General features: G+C 45.7%; 2 protein-coding genes across 5 annotated transcripts in view; one reads left to right on the top strand and one right to left on the bottom strand.

The window, feature by feature from the left end:
• Positions 1–12,620, bottom strand: part of LOC134079235 (guanylate-binding protein 1-like) — a 150,839-nt gene that overhangs the window by 55,120 nt on the left and 83,099 nt on the right. The window contains exons 1-2 of one of the 4 annotated variants that reach the window (XM_062535472.1): positions 2,329–3,100; positions 1,860–1,957 (exon numbers count right to left, since the gene is read on the bottom strand). The exons of the other annotated variants lie outside the window; for them this stretch is intronic. The gene's annotated coding sequence lies outside the window, so the exon portion shown is untranslated. Of the gene's footprint in view, positions 1–1,859; positions 1,958–2,328; positions 3,101–12,620 lie in introns of those variants that run through there. 4 annotated transcript variants of the gene reach the window in all.
• LOC134077934 (guanylate-binding protein 1-like) overlaps positions 3,293–12,620 on the top strand; it is a 58,629-nt gene continuing 49,301 nt past the window's right edge. Inside the window, exons 1-3 of the mRNA XM_062533571.1 lie at positions 3,293–3,429; positions 4,512–4,698; positions 4,923–5,000. Coding sequence (XP_062389555.1) covers positions 4,512–4,698; positions 4,923–5,000 — 265 coding nt within the window. The 5' untranslated portion in view covers positions 3,293–3,429. The remainder of the gene's footprint in view (positions 3,430–4,511; positions 4,699–4,922; positions 5,001–12,620) is intronic.

Raw genomic sequence — 12,620 nt, 5'->3', positions numbered from 1 at the left:
CCTGATGTGCTTCCTCTTCTTGGTACTAGTTCAGCTACCACAGGCCTGATGTGCTTCCTCTTCTTGGTACTAGTTCAGCTACCACAGGCCTGATGTGCTTCCTCTTCTTGGTACTAGTTCAGCTACCACAGGCCTGATGTGCTTCCTCTTCTTGGTCTTATATTAGTTCAGCTACCACAGGCCTGATGTGCTTCCTCTTCTTGGTACTAGTTCAGCTACCACAGGCCTGATGTGCTTCCTCTTCTTGGTACTAGTTCAGCTACCACAGGCCTGATGTGCTTCCTCTTCTTGGTACTAGTTCAGCTACCACAGGCCTGATGTGCTTCCTCTTCTTGGTCTTAGTTCAGCTACCACAGGCCTGATGTGTTATCTCTTCTTGGTACTAGTTCAGCTAACACAGGCCTGATGTGTTATCTCTTCTTGGTTCCAGTTAAAAATCTAGCAGCAGAGTTCTCTACGAGTTTTAATTTGTTTATATGCTTTTTGGGAGACCAGTGAATAGTGAATTGCAATACTTAAAGGCACAGATTAATTAATCTGCATCTTGTTGAGTTAAAAGAAAAAGGGTACAATATGTTTCTCAAGTGGAAATAAGCTGTCTGGGTACCTTTACTGATATGGGGCTTGAAGCTTAATTCTGTATGCACAATGAAATCTAGGCAAGTTACTTTTTTAACAAGACTTATTTTGCCTGGTGTGCCAGGTTTCCAAGATTACTAAGAATATCTCTTGGGAGCTATGTGTTAAAAATGAGTACAAATCATAATCCAAAATTTAACGAGGCCTATAGCGGTGCTTGATGAGGCCAAATATAGTTCCAAGTAAATAACTGCCCAGGTAATAGCCTCGCTCGACTTTGCATTATGATTTGTACTCCTTCTGAACATGTCTCCCAAAATCTATTTAGAAAAAAAAATTAGATGTCTCTGTCACTTTTTTTGGAGGACATGCTAGCTGACACCCTTCATTTACAGCAACTGTGCTAAGCTAAAGCTAAAAGCGCTGCTCCCAAAGCAGGACAATGCCCGGACGGCTTTTAACCAGGTTTTTTTCACTGTTCTAACTCTGGGAGTGACCGAGACTGGCTTAATTTCATGTTTGGGTGGCGTAGTCCTTTAACGGTCAGAACTTCTGGTCGCATGTCAGTCATCATTATGTTAATCCCGCCCACCGACTCTATACACAATGTGATTGGTCCAGTAATTTCTGCCAAGGCCCAGCTTCCAGGCTAGCACTTTGCTACACAAATGCAAGATTCTGGACATGGCAATATTATTGTAGCCTAGTGCATTTCAGAACTGCAGTAGGGCCTATAACTTTCCCATAACTGCACATATTTATTCTACTGGCTTGGTTGAACTAGTGAGCCTCGGAAGTACACGCCATCACGCTGATACATTTAAACTAGGGCTGTCAATCGATTAAAATGTTTAATCTAATTAATTACACACTCTGTGATTAATTAATCTAAATTAATTACATAGAAAATGTAATCGCAAACTCGCACTGTCAACACTATTTCTTTGCAGTAATGTGGTACTTAAGAGTTAACGAACTCCAGTGATATGCAAATTCTGTGCTGCAGACATTGCAGAGGACTTTGTTTTAATCAACTTTGTTCTGTTTTTTAAAGTAAATATTCCAATCAATGATCCAGGCCGCACATTCTCGTCTCCCCATTTTACGGTCTAATGGTTACTGACTAGAATGGATCTGGGTCAAAGGTCATAGATTAATCTGCGTTAATTTTTTAATCAGTTATTTTATCTCAAATTAATTAATCTAAATTAATCAGTTAATTTGACAGCCCTAATTTAAACATTTCTGGTGTAGGCCTAGTTGTATGTTTTGCAACCTACCTTTGGAGACAGAAGATTCAACCCGCGTCGCGTGAGACAGGTTCAGACTGAGCCGCGTGCGGATGTAGAATCCAATGTTGAGATGAGATCACTGAACCCTTGAAGAAAACAAAAGGAAACGAGCAGGAAACCACATCCGTCTATAAGACCTATTGCCATGTTTCGTTAGTTGACACTTTTATGTAAAGCAAGTATCAAGTGAGGAGGACTTACATGTACTACATTGATTGCACAAGTAACAATCGGCAGTGGGCTATTAGGCCTGTCTATTTCCTATAATAAACGCGGACTTGACAGGCTACAAGACCAAATGCGTATTCATGGTTTCATCAGGACCTCACCACAAGTGCTAATCATGCACCATGCCGTCTGCATTCATCATCGAAGTGCTTGATTTTCTACACCTGTGGAAAGGGACACGATGAAACCCATGAATAGGCAACTACACAATGTGGTTAGGGTAACTTACCGAGAGTTTTAACCGTAGTAGCCTATCGACAGCACAGAAGACGCAGAGCACACACGTAGTGCGGGTCACACGTTATCTTGTGAAGAAGACAAGCTCAAACTACATCAACACATCTGACTTCAGCCAATACGAGAGCTCTGTCTATCTTCAGGTTATCTTATCGTATGGGAGAAGAGCACAGGGTCCACAGTGTTTTACGAACAGACTCAACTTCTGGGAAATCATATCGTGTTGATTCACTTTCAGTTTCAGCCAGCCGCGCCCCGCGGGTAGCCTGTCCTACAGGGTGTCGGCCGCCCTATGTCACGGTCGTGAAACTAGCCTATTGTGTTGCTTATGACATCTAATCGCTGTCATGGTTGACTGGACAGACAGACAGATTTATCTTCTCGAAAATCACTGCCGGTTTACTTTCGCTTTCAGCCAGCCGCGCCTCTCGCGCGCCCAGTCTGTAGATTGTTCTGTTCGTAGGCAGACCGCGGGGAACTATTGTGTTGTTATCTCATGGCGTCTTTGAGTTGTTTTCCCCCTTACCTTTCTATGTCCGACAAGTTTACAATAAAGTCACAAAATCTGGCCATATATCTACCCACCATCAACTTCCAAAAGTTATTAGAAACCAGGGAGAAGAATGCCATCAACAGAGTTATCAGCAGAAAGAAGGCGACTCTGATTGGACTCGGTGCGTCTCCCTCATTCAACTCGAAAGGATCTGCACCGCTAATAAACCGTCATTTCTCAAAATATCAGACCTTTTCTTGTGGCCCAAGTCCTTCCCTATATGCCTTTGCATCTCGGATGCATTTTGATGAGCTTTTCTGTTGTTTAGACATGACTACACGCCCACTGTAGAGAAGGACTTGTATGGGCATTTGCCCCATTTATCTAGTGTCGCGATATTTCATATGGTAGTCTCGCGTGTGTTCCTGTTAAGTTTCTTTTGAGCAGATGTGCAAGTTCGGTGTGCCCCGAGAGTTAGATCAGAGAGGGCAATAATTAAGGATCTTTGGTTAGATCATTTACTTGCCCGATTGATAATTCCTGCGGTTATCCTGAGTAATCCAGTCTTCGACATTCAAAGCTGTGAGTCATTGATGATAAGTAAGTTCATATGATATTTAGAGTTTACAGAGTTAATCCACAGTGGTATGCAAGATCTTTGGTAATATAGACTTGCTCTTGATATAGTTAGGTCTCAAATTTAGGTCCGACATTATAACATATTCTATTATGTCAGTACAAACATTTTTGTACATTGTTTAGCCATAGAGTATCCCACCATCATGGGTAGCCCAGACTGTACTGAAGATGTAGCACCACTTTTGCATAATTCCATGTGCTGAAATGTAGCCTACAATATTTTGACTAGGCTATATCTGATTTGTGAAAATATGCTTTGTGGTTGTGAACTTATTGCAGTATCAACAACACTATTCCGCCTGTGTGCATAGCTAAAATTCTGAAGTGCAAAATAGTTTAGGTTATAGCAGAAATATTTTCATCCATAGATAAAAAAAAAATAAGCGTAACCTCTGAATTTATTTTCAAATAGCAAAATAGTAATCAAGCTACCCCTACTGTAGCTTACTTGACAGACCTTAGCACAACTGCTGGAAAAAATTCAAGGGTAAACATTGCATCTTGTTATCATGTAGCCTCTGGCCGCTAAACTGATTCTTTTTTTTTTTTTAGTATATTTTTTGGGCTTTTATGCCTTTAATGGGACAGGACAGTGTAGAGTGACAGCAAGCAAGTGGGAGAGAGAATTGGGGTGGGATCCAGAGGACGAAGGGGCGGGAATTGAACTCGGGTCACCGGCGTGCAGTGCAGGTGCCCCAGCCAGTCGTGCCACGCCTGGGGCCACTAAACTGATTTAAACCGCTTTTAACTTCATCTCTGTTTGAATCCGAGTGAATGAACTGGGCTAGCTAAGTGCTATCAAAGTAGCGCCGCACGTCAGAGCCTTTTGAGTGCATGCATTGAAACGTGTGTGTGTAAATGTGGTGTGTGTGTGTGTGTGTGTGTGTGTGTGTGTGTGTGTGTGTAAATGTGGTGTTTGTGTGTGTGTGTGTGTGTGTAAATGTGGTGTGTGTTTGTGTAAATGTGGTCTGTATGTGTGTGTGTTTGTGTAAATGTGGTCTGTGTGTGTGTGTGTGTGTGTGTGTGTGTGCTTGTCCCCCCAGATGGCAGTCTCCATGGCGTCCCCGGTGTGTCTGGTTGATAACGGGCCTGACGGGTGCATGCGTGTCCAGCAGGAGGCGCTGCAGGTGCTGGAGCAGATCCAGCAGCCGGTGGTGGTGGTGGCCGTGGTGGGGCTCTACCGCACGGGCAAGTCCTACCTCATGAACCGGCTGGCCGGCAAACACACAGGTCAGAGCCACAGCACATCAAGCAGAGCCTGGGATTGGTGGAGATGTAGTGGGCGGGATAACCAGAGCGTGGGATTGGTGGAGATGTAGTGGGCGGGATAACCAGAGAGTGGGATTGGTGGAGATGTAGTGGGCGGGATAACCAGAGCGTGGGATTGGTGGAGAGATGTTGGGGGTGGGGCCTGAAGCTGATGGTCTCTAATGAAGCTCCTCTTGATCTCTCAGGGTTTGCTCTGGGCAGCACCATCGAGTCCAAAACCAAAGGAATCTGGATGTGGTGTGTACCTCACCCCTCTAAACCAGGTGGGTTTGTTCTCACACACACACACACACACACACACACACACACACACACACCCCACACACACACTCAGCATCCCTCTAAACCATGTGGGTATTGTGTATTGTGGTGTTCATTTTCAGTTAAGGATGCTTTTAGTTTTACATACAAGTTCCCACTTATTGTAAGTTCCCATTCATTGCATTGTGAGTCAAAGGACTAACTGTCACAACAAGAGAAGAGGGGAAGCAACAGCACCGGCTGGTCAAAACAAAACAGTGAGCGCTTACAGGAAATGGCCTGAGCTCTGACCATTTATGGAGAAATGGCCTGAGTTATGGTTATGGTTATGGTTATGGTTATTTAGCAGACGCCTTTGTCCAAAGCAACATACAAATAAATAACAATACAAATTAAATTAACAGTGAACAATTACAAAATAGGGAGAATAGTAATATTATCAGTAAAACAATAATTTTAAGCACTAACCTAAGTAAGGGATAATCAACGACGCGCCGTGCGTTTATAGGAAAATAATGCACGTTCGAAGTGGTAATAAGGACCCGACGCCGCAGGCGGAGGGGACTTTACACTTCGATAAGTGCATTATTTTCCTAGAAACGCACAGGGCGCGGAGTTGATTATCCCGCTTATACCACTGCTACTATCACTTTCGTTTATATTGCCGCTGTCTTAGATACAACGTTGTTGTTTTTACCGTTACATTGCATTGGCGAATTAATATTCAAGTGTAATAAGCCCAAAAGTAGGGAACTACTTCATAGCCGTGCGGTATATAGAAAAATAATGCACGTTCCAAATAGCGCATCACAATAGGAAATTTGACCAAGCAGTGGTATAATGAGAAATAAAACATTAGTCAGTATGAACACATACGGCCATACAAATGAATATGTGGAACCTATAGGTAGCAATCATTATTCACAGAAAATTTGAAGTCTTTAGCTTGAAAACTTTTTGAGATAATGACATCTGAACTTTGCTGCAGATTTAGATGAGGGCGCCAATGTGCCAAAAATCAGAAGGGGGGTACCATGTTCAAAAATGTTTTTCTCTGGATTTATTAGGTATACCAGAGACGGTTTATAAAGCGAGACGATTCATATGAGGGTAAATTCTGGTTTCATTGTGACGCAACTGCCACTCCCATTTAGGAGGCAAACGGAGGTATTTATATGGGAGAAATAATTCTACACCTTTCTAAACCGATTATTTCGTCACCGATCACGCCCCTTTAGGAGGCAGAAGTTGTGCCATTTCATTCTATTGAAAAACCCCTTTATGATTCATCTTAGTAACTATACGACCTTTGGGTATACCAACCTAATATTTTGGCTAAGTTAGTTTAAATGGTTACTCTTTAGGTGGTAAAATTTTGAAGGAAATCTGAGATGGTCAAGCAGAAGGCATTTGTTGAATTGAGGTGGAATGACCCTTATGCAAAAATGTTATGCTAACCATGCTAACTATGCTAAAGAGGTTGATTAGCTAATTTAGTTGATGATTTCTAGCAGTTATGTTAAAAATGCTAACTATGCTAACAATGCTAACTATGCTAACAATGCTAACCAGGTTGATTAGCTAACTTAGCTAATGATTTCTAGCAGTTCTGTTAAAAATGCTAACTATGTTAACAATGCTAACCATGCTAACCTGCTAACTTGCTAATGAGGACTTTTATTTTGAAACATTTGTTGCTAGGGTATCCATGATGGCCACTATCAGAAATAAAGAAGTTACTGTAGTATAATCATGTTGGTTGCTATGGAAACTGTCATAAAAGCTTTTAAAAATGTAATGGTTGCTATGTTGGTTGCTACGTAGGTGGAGGTTTCATGTAGTTGACTGGAGGCATAGTTGATGATAACTGACTGGCCACCTGGCATAAGATTCTAATTGCCCTATTATGATGTCATAATGTAATGTTAAGTCTATGGGGAAATTTTAATAGTTTTTATTTAATAGTTCAAAAAGTATAAAAGTTACAAAGTTGAAAACTACATAGCTGAAGTCACCTAAGTAAGACCTACACACCGCAGTTTGAATGAAGTTTCTACGTTAAACGGTTGAAGCTGAATTGCACGCACAAAAACGTTAGAGTGTGTATGTGTGTGTGTTTGTGTGTGTGTATGTGTGTGTGTATGTGTGTGTGTTTGTGTGTGTGGGCTGTGGGAGTGTAGTGAGCTGGGCTAGCATGCAGTAGTAGTGTAGTGTAGTGGATTAGGAGCTGGGCTAGTGTGCAGTAGTAGTGTAGTGAATAAGGAGCTGGGCTAGCGTGCAGTAGTAGTGTAGTGTAGTGGATAAGGAGCTGGGCTAGTGTGCAGTAGGTGGTAGTGTAGTGGTTAAGGAGCTGGGCTAGTGTGCAGTAGGTGGTAGTGTAGTGGATAAGGAGCTGGGCTAGTGTGCAGTAGTAGTGTAGTGTAGTGGATAAGGAGCTGGGCTAGCGTGCAGTAGTGTGTGTGTGGGCGGTGGTAATGTAGTGGATAAGGAGCTGGGCTAGTGTGCAGTAGTAGTGAAGTGTAGTGGTTAAGGAGCTGGGCTAGTGTGCAGTAGTAGTGTAGTGTAGTGGATAAGGAGCTGGGCTAGCGTGCACTAGGTGGTAGTGTAGTGGTTAAGGAGCTGGGCTAGCATGCAGTAGTAGTGTAGTGTAGTGGATAAGGAGCTGGGCTAGTGTGCAGTAGTAGTAGTAGTGTAGTGTAGTGGATAAGGAGCTGGGCTAGTGTGCAGTAGTAGTGTAGTGTAGTGGTTAAGGAACTGGGCTAGCATGCAGTAGTAGTGTAGTGTAGTGGATAAGGAGCTGGGCTAGTGTGCAGTAGTAGTGTAGTGGATAAGGAGCTGGGTTAGTGTGCAGTAGGTGGTAGTGTAGTGGATAAGGAGCTGGGCTAGTGTGCAGTAATAGTGCAGTGTAGTGGATAAGGAGCTGGGCTAGTGTGCAGTAGGTGGTAGTGTAGTGGATAAGGAGCTGGGCTAGTGTGCAGTAGTACTGTAGTGGATAAGGAGCTGGGCTAGTGTGCAGTAGTAGTGTAGTGTAGTGGTTAAGGAGCTGGGCTAGTGTGCAGTAGTAGTGTAGTGTAGTGTAGTGGATAAGGAGCTGGGCTAGCGTGCAGTAGTAGTGTAGTGTAGTGGATAAGGAGCTGAGCTAGTGTGCAGTAGTAGTGTAGTGTAGTGGATAAGGAGCTGGGCTAGTGTGCAGTAGTAGTGTAGTGTAGTGGATAAGGAGCTGGGCTAGTGTGCAGTAGTAGTGTAGTGGATAAGGAGCTGGGCTAGTGTGCAGTAGGTGGTAGTGTAGTGGATAAGGAGCTGGGCTAGTGTGCAGTAGGTGGTAATGTAGTGGATAAGGAGCTGGGCTAGTGTGCAGTAGTAGTGTAGTGGTTAAGGAGCTGGACTAGTGTGCAGTAGTAGTGTAGTGTAGTGGTTAAGGAGCTGGGCTAGTGTGCAGTAGGTGGTAGTGTAGTGGATAAGGAGCTGGGCTAGTGTGCAGTAGTAGTGTAGTGGATAAGGAGCTGGGCTAGCGTGCAGTAGTAGTGTAGTGTAGTGGATAAGGAGCTGGGCTAGTGTGCAGTAGTAGTGTAGTGTAGTGGATAAGGAGCTGGGCTAGTGTGCAGTAGTAGTGTAGTGGTTAAGGAGCTGGGCTAGTGTGCAGTAGTAGTGTAGTGTAGTGGATAAGGAGCTGGGCTAGTGTGCAGTAGTAGTGTAGTGGATAAGGAGCTGGGCTAGCGTGCAGTAGTAGTGTAGTGTAGTGGTTAAGGAGCTGGGCTAGTGTGCAGTAGGTGGTAGTGTAGTGGTTAAGGAGCTGGGCTAGTGTGCAGTAGTAGTGTAGTGGATAAGGAGCTGGGCTAGCGTGCAGTAGTAGTGTAGTGTAGTGGATAAGGAGCTGGGCTAGTGTGCAGTAGTAGTGTAGTGTAGTGGATAAGGAGCTGGGCTAGTGTGCAGTAGTAGTGTAGTGGTTAAGGAGCTGGGCTAGTGTGCAGTAGTAGTGTAGTGGTTAAGGAGCTGGGCTAGTGTGCAGTAGGTGGTAGTGTAGTGGATAAGGAGCTGGGCTAGCGTGCAGTAGGTAGTAGTGTAGTGGATAAGGAGCTGGGCTAGTGTGCAGTAGGTGGTAGTGTAGTGGTTAAGGAGCTGGGCTAGTTTGCAGTAGTAGTGTAGTGGATAAGGAGCTGGGCTAGCGCGCAGTAGTGTGTGTGTGGGCAGTGGTAGTTTAGTGGATAAGGAGCTGGGCTAGTGTGCAGTAGGTGGTAGTGTAGTGGATAAGGAGCTGGGCTAGCGTGCAGTAGGTAGTAGTGTAGTGGATAAGGAGCTGGGTTAGCGTGCAGTAGTAGTGTAGTGTAGTGGTTAAGGAGCTGGGCTAGTGTGCAGTAGTAGTGTAGTGGATAAGGAGCTGGGCTAGCATGCAGTAGTAGTGTAGTGTAGTGGATAAGGAGCTGGGCTAGTGTGCAGTAGGTGGTAGTGTAGTGGTTAAGGAGCTGGGCTAACATGAAGTAGGTGGTAGTGTGGTTAAGGAGCTGGGCTAGCGTGCAGTAGTAGTGTAGTGTAGTGGTTAAGGAGCTGGGCTAGTGTGCAGTAGGTAGTAGTGTAGTGGATAAGGAGCTGGGCTAGTGTGCAGTAGGTGGTAATGGAGTGGATAAGGAGCTTGGCTAGTGTGCAGTAGTAGTGTAGTGTAGTGGATAAGGAGCTGGGCTAGCGTGCAGTAGTAGTGTAGTGTAGTGGATAAGGAGCTGGGCTAGTGTGCAGTAGTAGTGTAGTGTAGTGGATAAGGAGCTGGGCTAGTGTGCAGTAGTAGTGTAGTGGTTAAGGAGCTGGGCTAGTGTGCAGTAGTAGTGTAGTGGTTAAGGAGCTGGGCTAGTGTGCAGTAGGTGGTAGTGTAGTGGATAAGGAGCTGGGCTAGCGTGCAGTAGGTAGTAGTGTAGTGGATAAGGAGCTGGGCTAGTGTGCAGTAGGTGGTAGTGTAGTGGTTAAGGAGCTGGGCTAGTTTGCAGTAGTAGTGTAGTGGATAAGGAGCTGGGCTAGCGCGCAGTAGTGTGTGTGTGGGCAGTGGTAGTTTAGTGGATAAGGAGCTGGGCTAGTGTGCAGTAGGTGGTAGTGTAGTGGATAAGGAGCTGGGCTAGCGTGCAGTAGGTAGTAGTGTAGTGGATAAGGAGCTGGGTTAGCGTGCAGTAGTAGTGTAGTGTAGTGGTTATGGAGCTGGGCTAGTGTGCAGTAGTAGTGTAGTGGATAAGGAGCTGGGCTAGCATGCAGTAGTAGTGTAGTGTAGTGGATAAGGAGCTGGGCTAGTGTGCAGTAGGTGGTAGTGTAGTGGTTAAGGAGCTGGGCTAACATGAAGTAGGTGGTAGTGTGGTTAAGGAGCTGGGCTAGCGTGCAGTAGTAGTGTAGTGTAGTGGTTAAGGAGCTGGGCTAGTGTGCAGTAGTAGTGTAGTGTAGTGGATAAGGAGCTGGGCTAGTGTGCAGTAGTAGTGTAGTGTAGTGGATAAGGAGCTGGGCTAGTGTGCAGTAGGTGGTAGTGTAGTGGATAAGGAGCTGGGCTAGCGTGCAGTAGTAGTGTAGTGTAGTGGATAAGGAGCTGGGCTAGTGTGCAGTAGTAGTGTAGTGGATAAGGAGCTGGGCTAGCGTGCAGTAGTAGTGTAGTGTAGTGGATAAGGAGCTGGGCTAGTGTGCAGTAGTAGTGTAGTGTAGTGGATAAGGAGCTGGGCTAGTGTGCAGTAGTAGTGTAGTGGTTAAGGAGCTGGGCTAGTGTGCAGTAGTAGTGTAGTGGTTAAGGAGCTGGGCTAGTGTGCAGTAGGTGGTAGTGTAGTGGATAAGGAGCTGGGCTAGCGTGCAGTAGGTAGTAGTGTAGTGGTTAAGGAGCTGGGCTAGTTTGCAGTAGTAGTGTAGTGGATAAGGAGCTGGGCTAGCGCGCAGTAGTGTGTGTGTGGGCAGTGGTAGTTTAGTGGATAAGGAGCTGGGCTAGCGTGCAGTAGGTAGTAGTGTAGTGGTTAAGGAGCTGGGCTAGTTTGCAGTAGTAGTGTAGTGGATAAGGAGCTGGGCTAGCGCGCAGTAGTGTGTGTGTGGGCAGTGGTAGTTTAGTGGATAAGGAGCTGGGCTAGCGTGCAGTAGGTAGTAGTGTAGTGGTTAAGGAGCTGGGCTAGTGTGCAGTAGTAGTGTAGTGTAGTGGATAAGGAGCTGGGCTAGTGTGCAGTAGGTGGTAATGTAGTGGATAAGGAGCTGGGCTAGTGTGCAGTAGTAGTGTAGTGTAGTGGATAAGGAGCTGGGCTAGTGTGCAGTAGGTGGTAGTGTGGTGGCTATAGAGCTGGGCTAGTGTGCAGTAGGTGGTAGTGTAGTGGATAAGGAGCTGGGCTAACATGAAGTAGGTGGTAGTGTGGTTAAGGAGCTGGGCTAGCGTGCAGTAGTAGTGTAGTGTAGTGGTTAAGGAGCTGGGCTAGTGTGCAGTAGTAGTGTAGTTTAGTGGATAAGGAGCTGGGCTAGTGTGCAGTAGTAGTGTAGTGTAGTGGATAAGGAGCTGGGCTAGTGTGCAGTAGGTGGTAGTGTAGTGGATAAGGAGCTGGGCTAGCGTGCAGTAGTAGTGTAGTGTAGTGGATAAGGAGCTGGGCTAGTGTGCAGTAGTAGTGTAGTGTAGTGGATAAGGAGCTGGGCTAGTGTGCAGTAGTAGTGTAGTGTAGTGTAGTGGATAAGGAGCTGGGCTAGTGTGCAGTAGTAGTGTAGTGTAGTGGATAAGGAGCTGGGCTAGTGTGCAGTAGTAGTGTAGTGGTTAAGGAGCTGGGCTAGTGTGCAGTAGTAGTGTAGTGGTTAAGGAGCTGGGCTAGTGTGCAGTAGGTGGTAGTGTAGTGGATAAGGAGCTGGGCTAGCGTGCAGTAGGTAGTAGTGTAGTGGTTAAGGAGCTGGGCTAGTTTGCAGTAGTAGTGTAGTGGATAAGGAGCTGGGCTAGCGCGCAGTAGTGTGTGTGTGGGCAGTGGTAGTTTAGTGGATAAGGAGCTGGGCTAGTGTGCAGTAGGTGGTAGTGTAGTGGATAAGGAGCTTGGCTAGTGTGCAGTAGTAGTGTAGTGTAGTGGATAAGGAGCTGGGCTAGTGTGCAGTAGGTGGTAGTGTGGTGGCTATAGAGCTGGGCTAGTGTGCAGTAGGTGGTAGTGTAGTGGATAAGGAGCTGGGCTAACATGAAGTAGGTGGTAGTGTGGTTAAGGAGCTGGGCTAGCGTGCAGTAGTAGTGTAGTGTAGTGGTTAAGGAGCTGGGCTAGTGTGCAGTAGTAGTGTAGTGTAGTGGATAAGGAGCTGGGCTAGTGTGCAGTAGTAGTGTAGTGTAGTGGATAAGGAGCTGGGCTAGTGTGCAGTAGGTGGTAGTGTAGTGGATAAGGAGCTGGGCTAGCGTGCAGTAGTAGTGTAGTGTAGTGGTTAAGGAGCTGGGCTAGTGTGCAGTAGGTGGTAGTGTAGTGGATAAGGAGCTGGGCTAGCGTGCAGTAGTAGTGTAGTGGATAAGGAGCTGGGCTAGTGTGCAGTAGGTGGTAGTGTAGTGGATAAGGAGCTGGGCTAGCGTGCAGTAGGTGGTAGTGTAGTGGTTAAGGAGCTGGGCTAGTGTGCAGTAGGTGGTAGTATAGTGAATAAGGAGCTGGGCTAGCGTGCAGTAGGTAGTAGTG

The sequence above is a fragment of the Sardina pilchardus genome, chromosome 4 (assembly GCF_963854185.1).
Source record: "Sardina pilchardus chromosome 4, fSarPil1.1, whole genome shotgun sequence".
NCBI lineage: Eukaryota > Metazoa > Chordata > Actinopteri > Clupeiformes > Clupeidae > Sardina > Sardina pilchardus.
The sequence above is the reverse complement of the archived record's forward strand: the minus strand, read 5'-3'. Positions and strand labels throughout refer to the sequence as shown.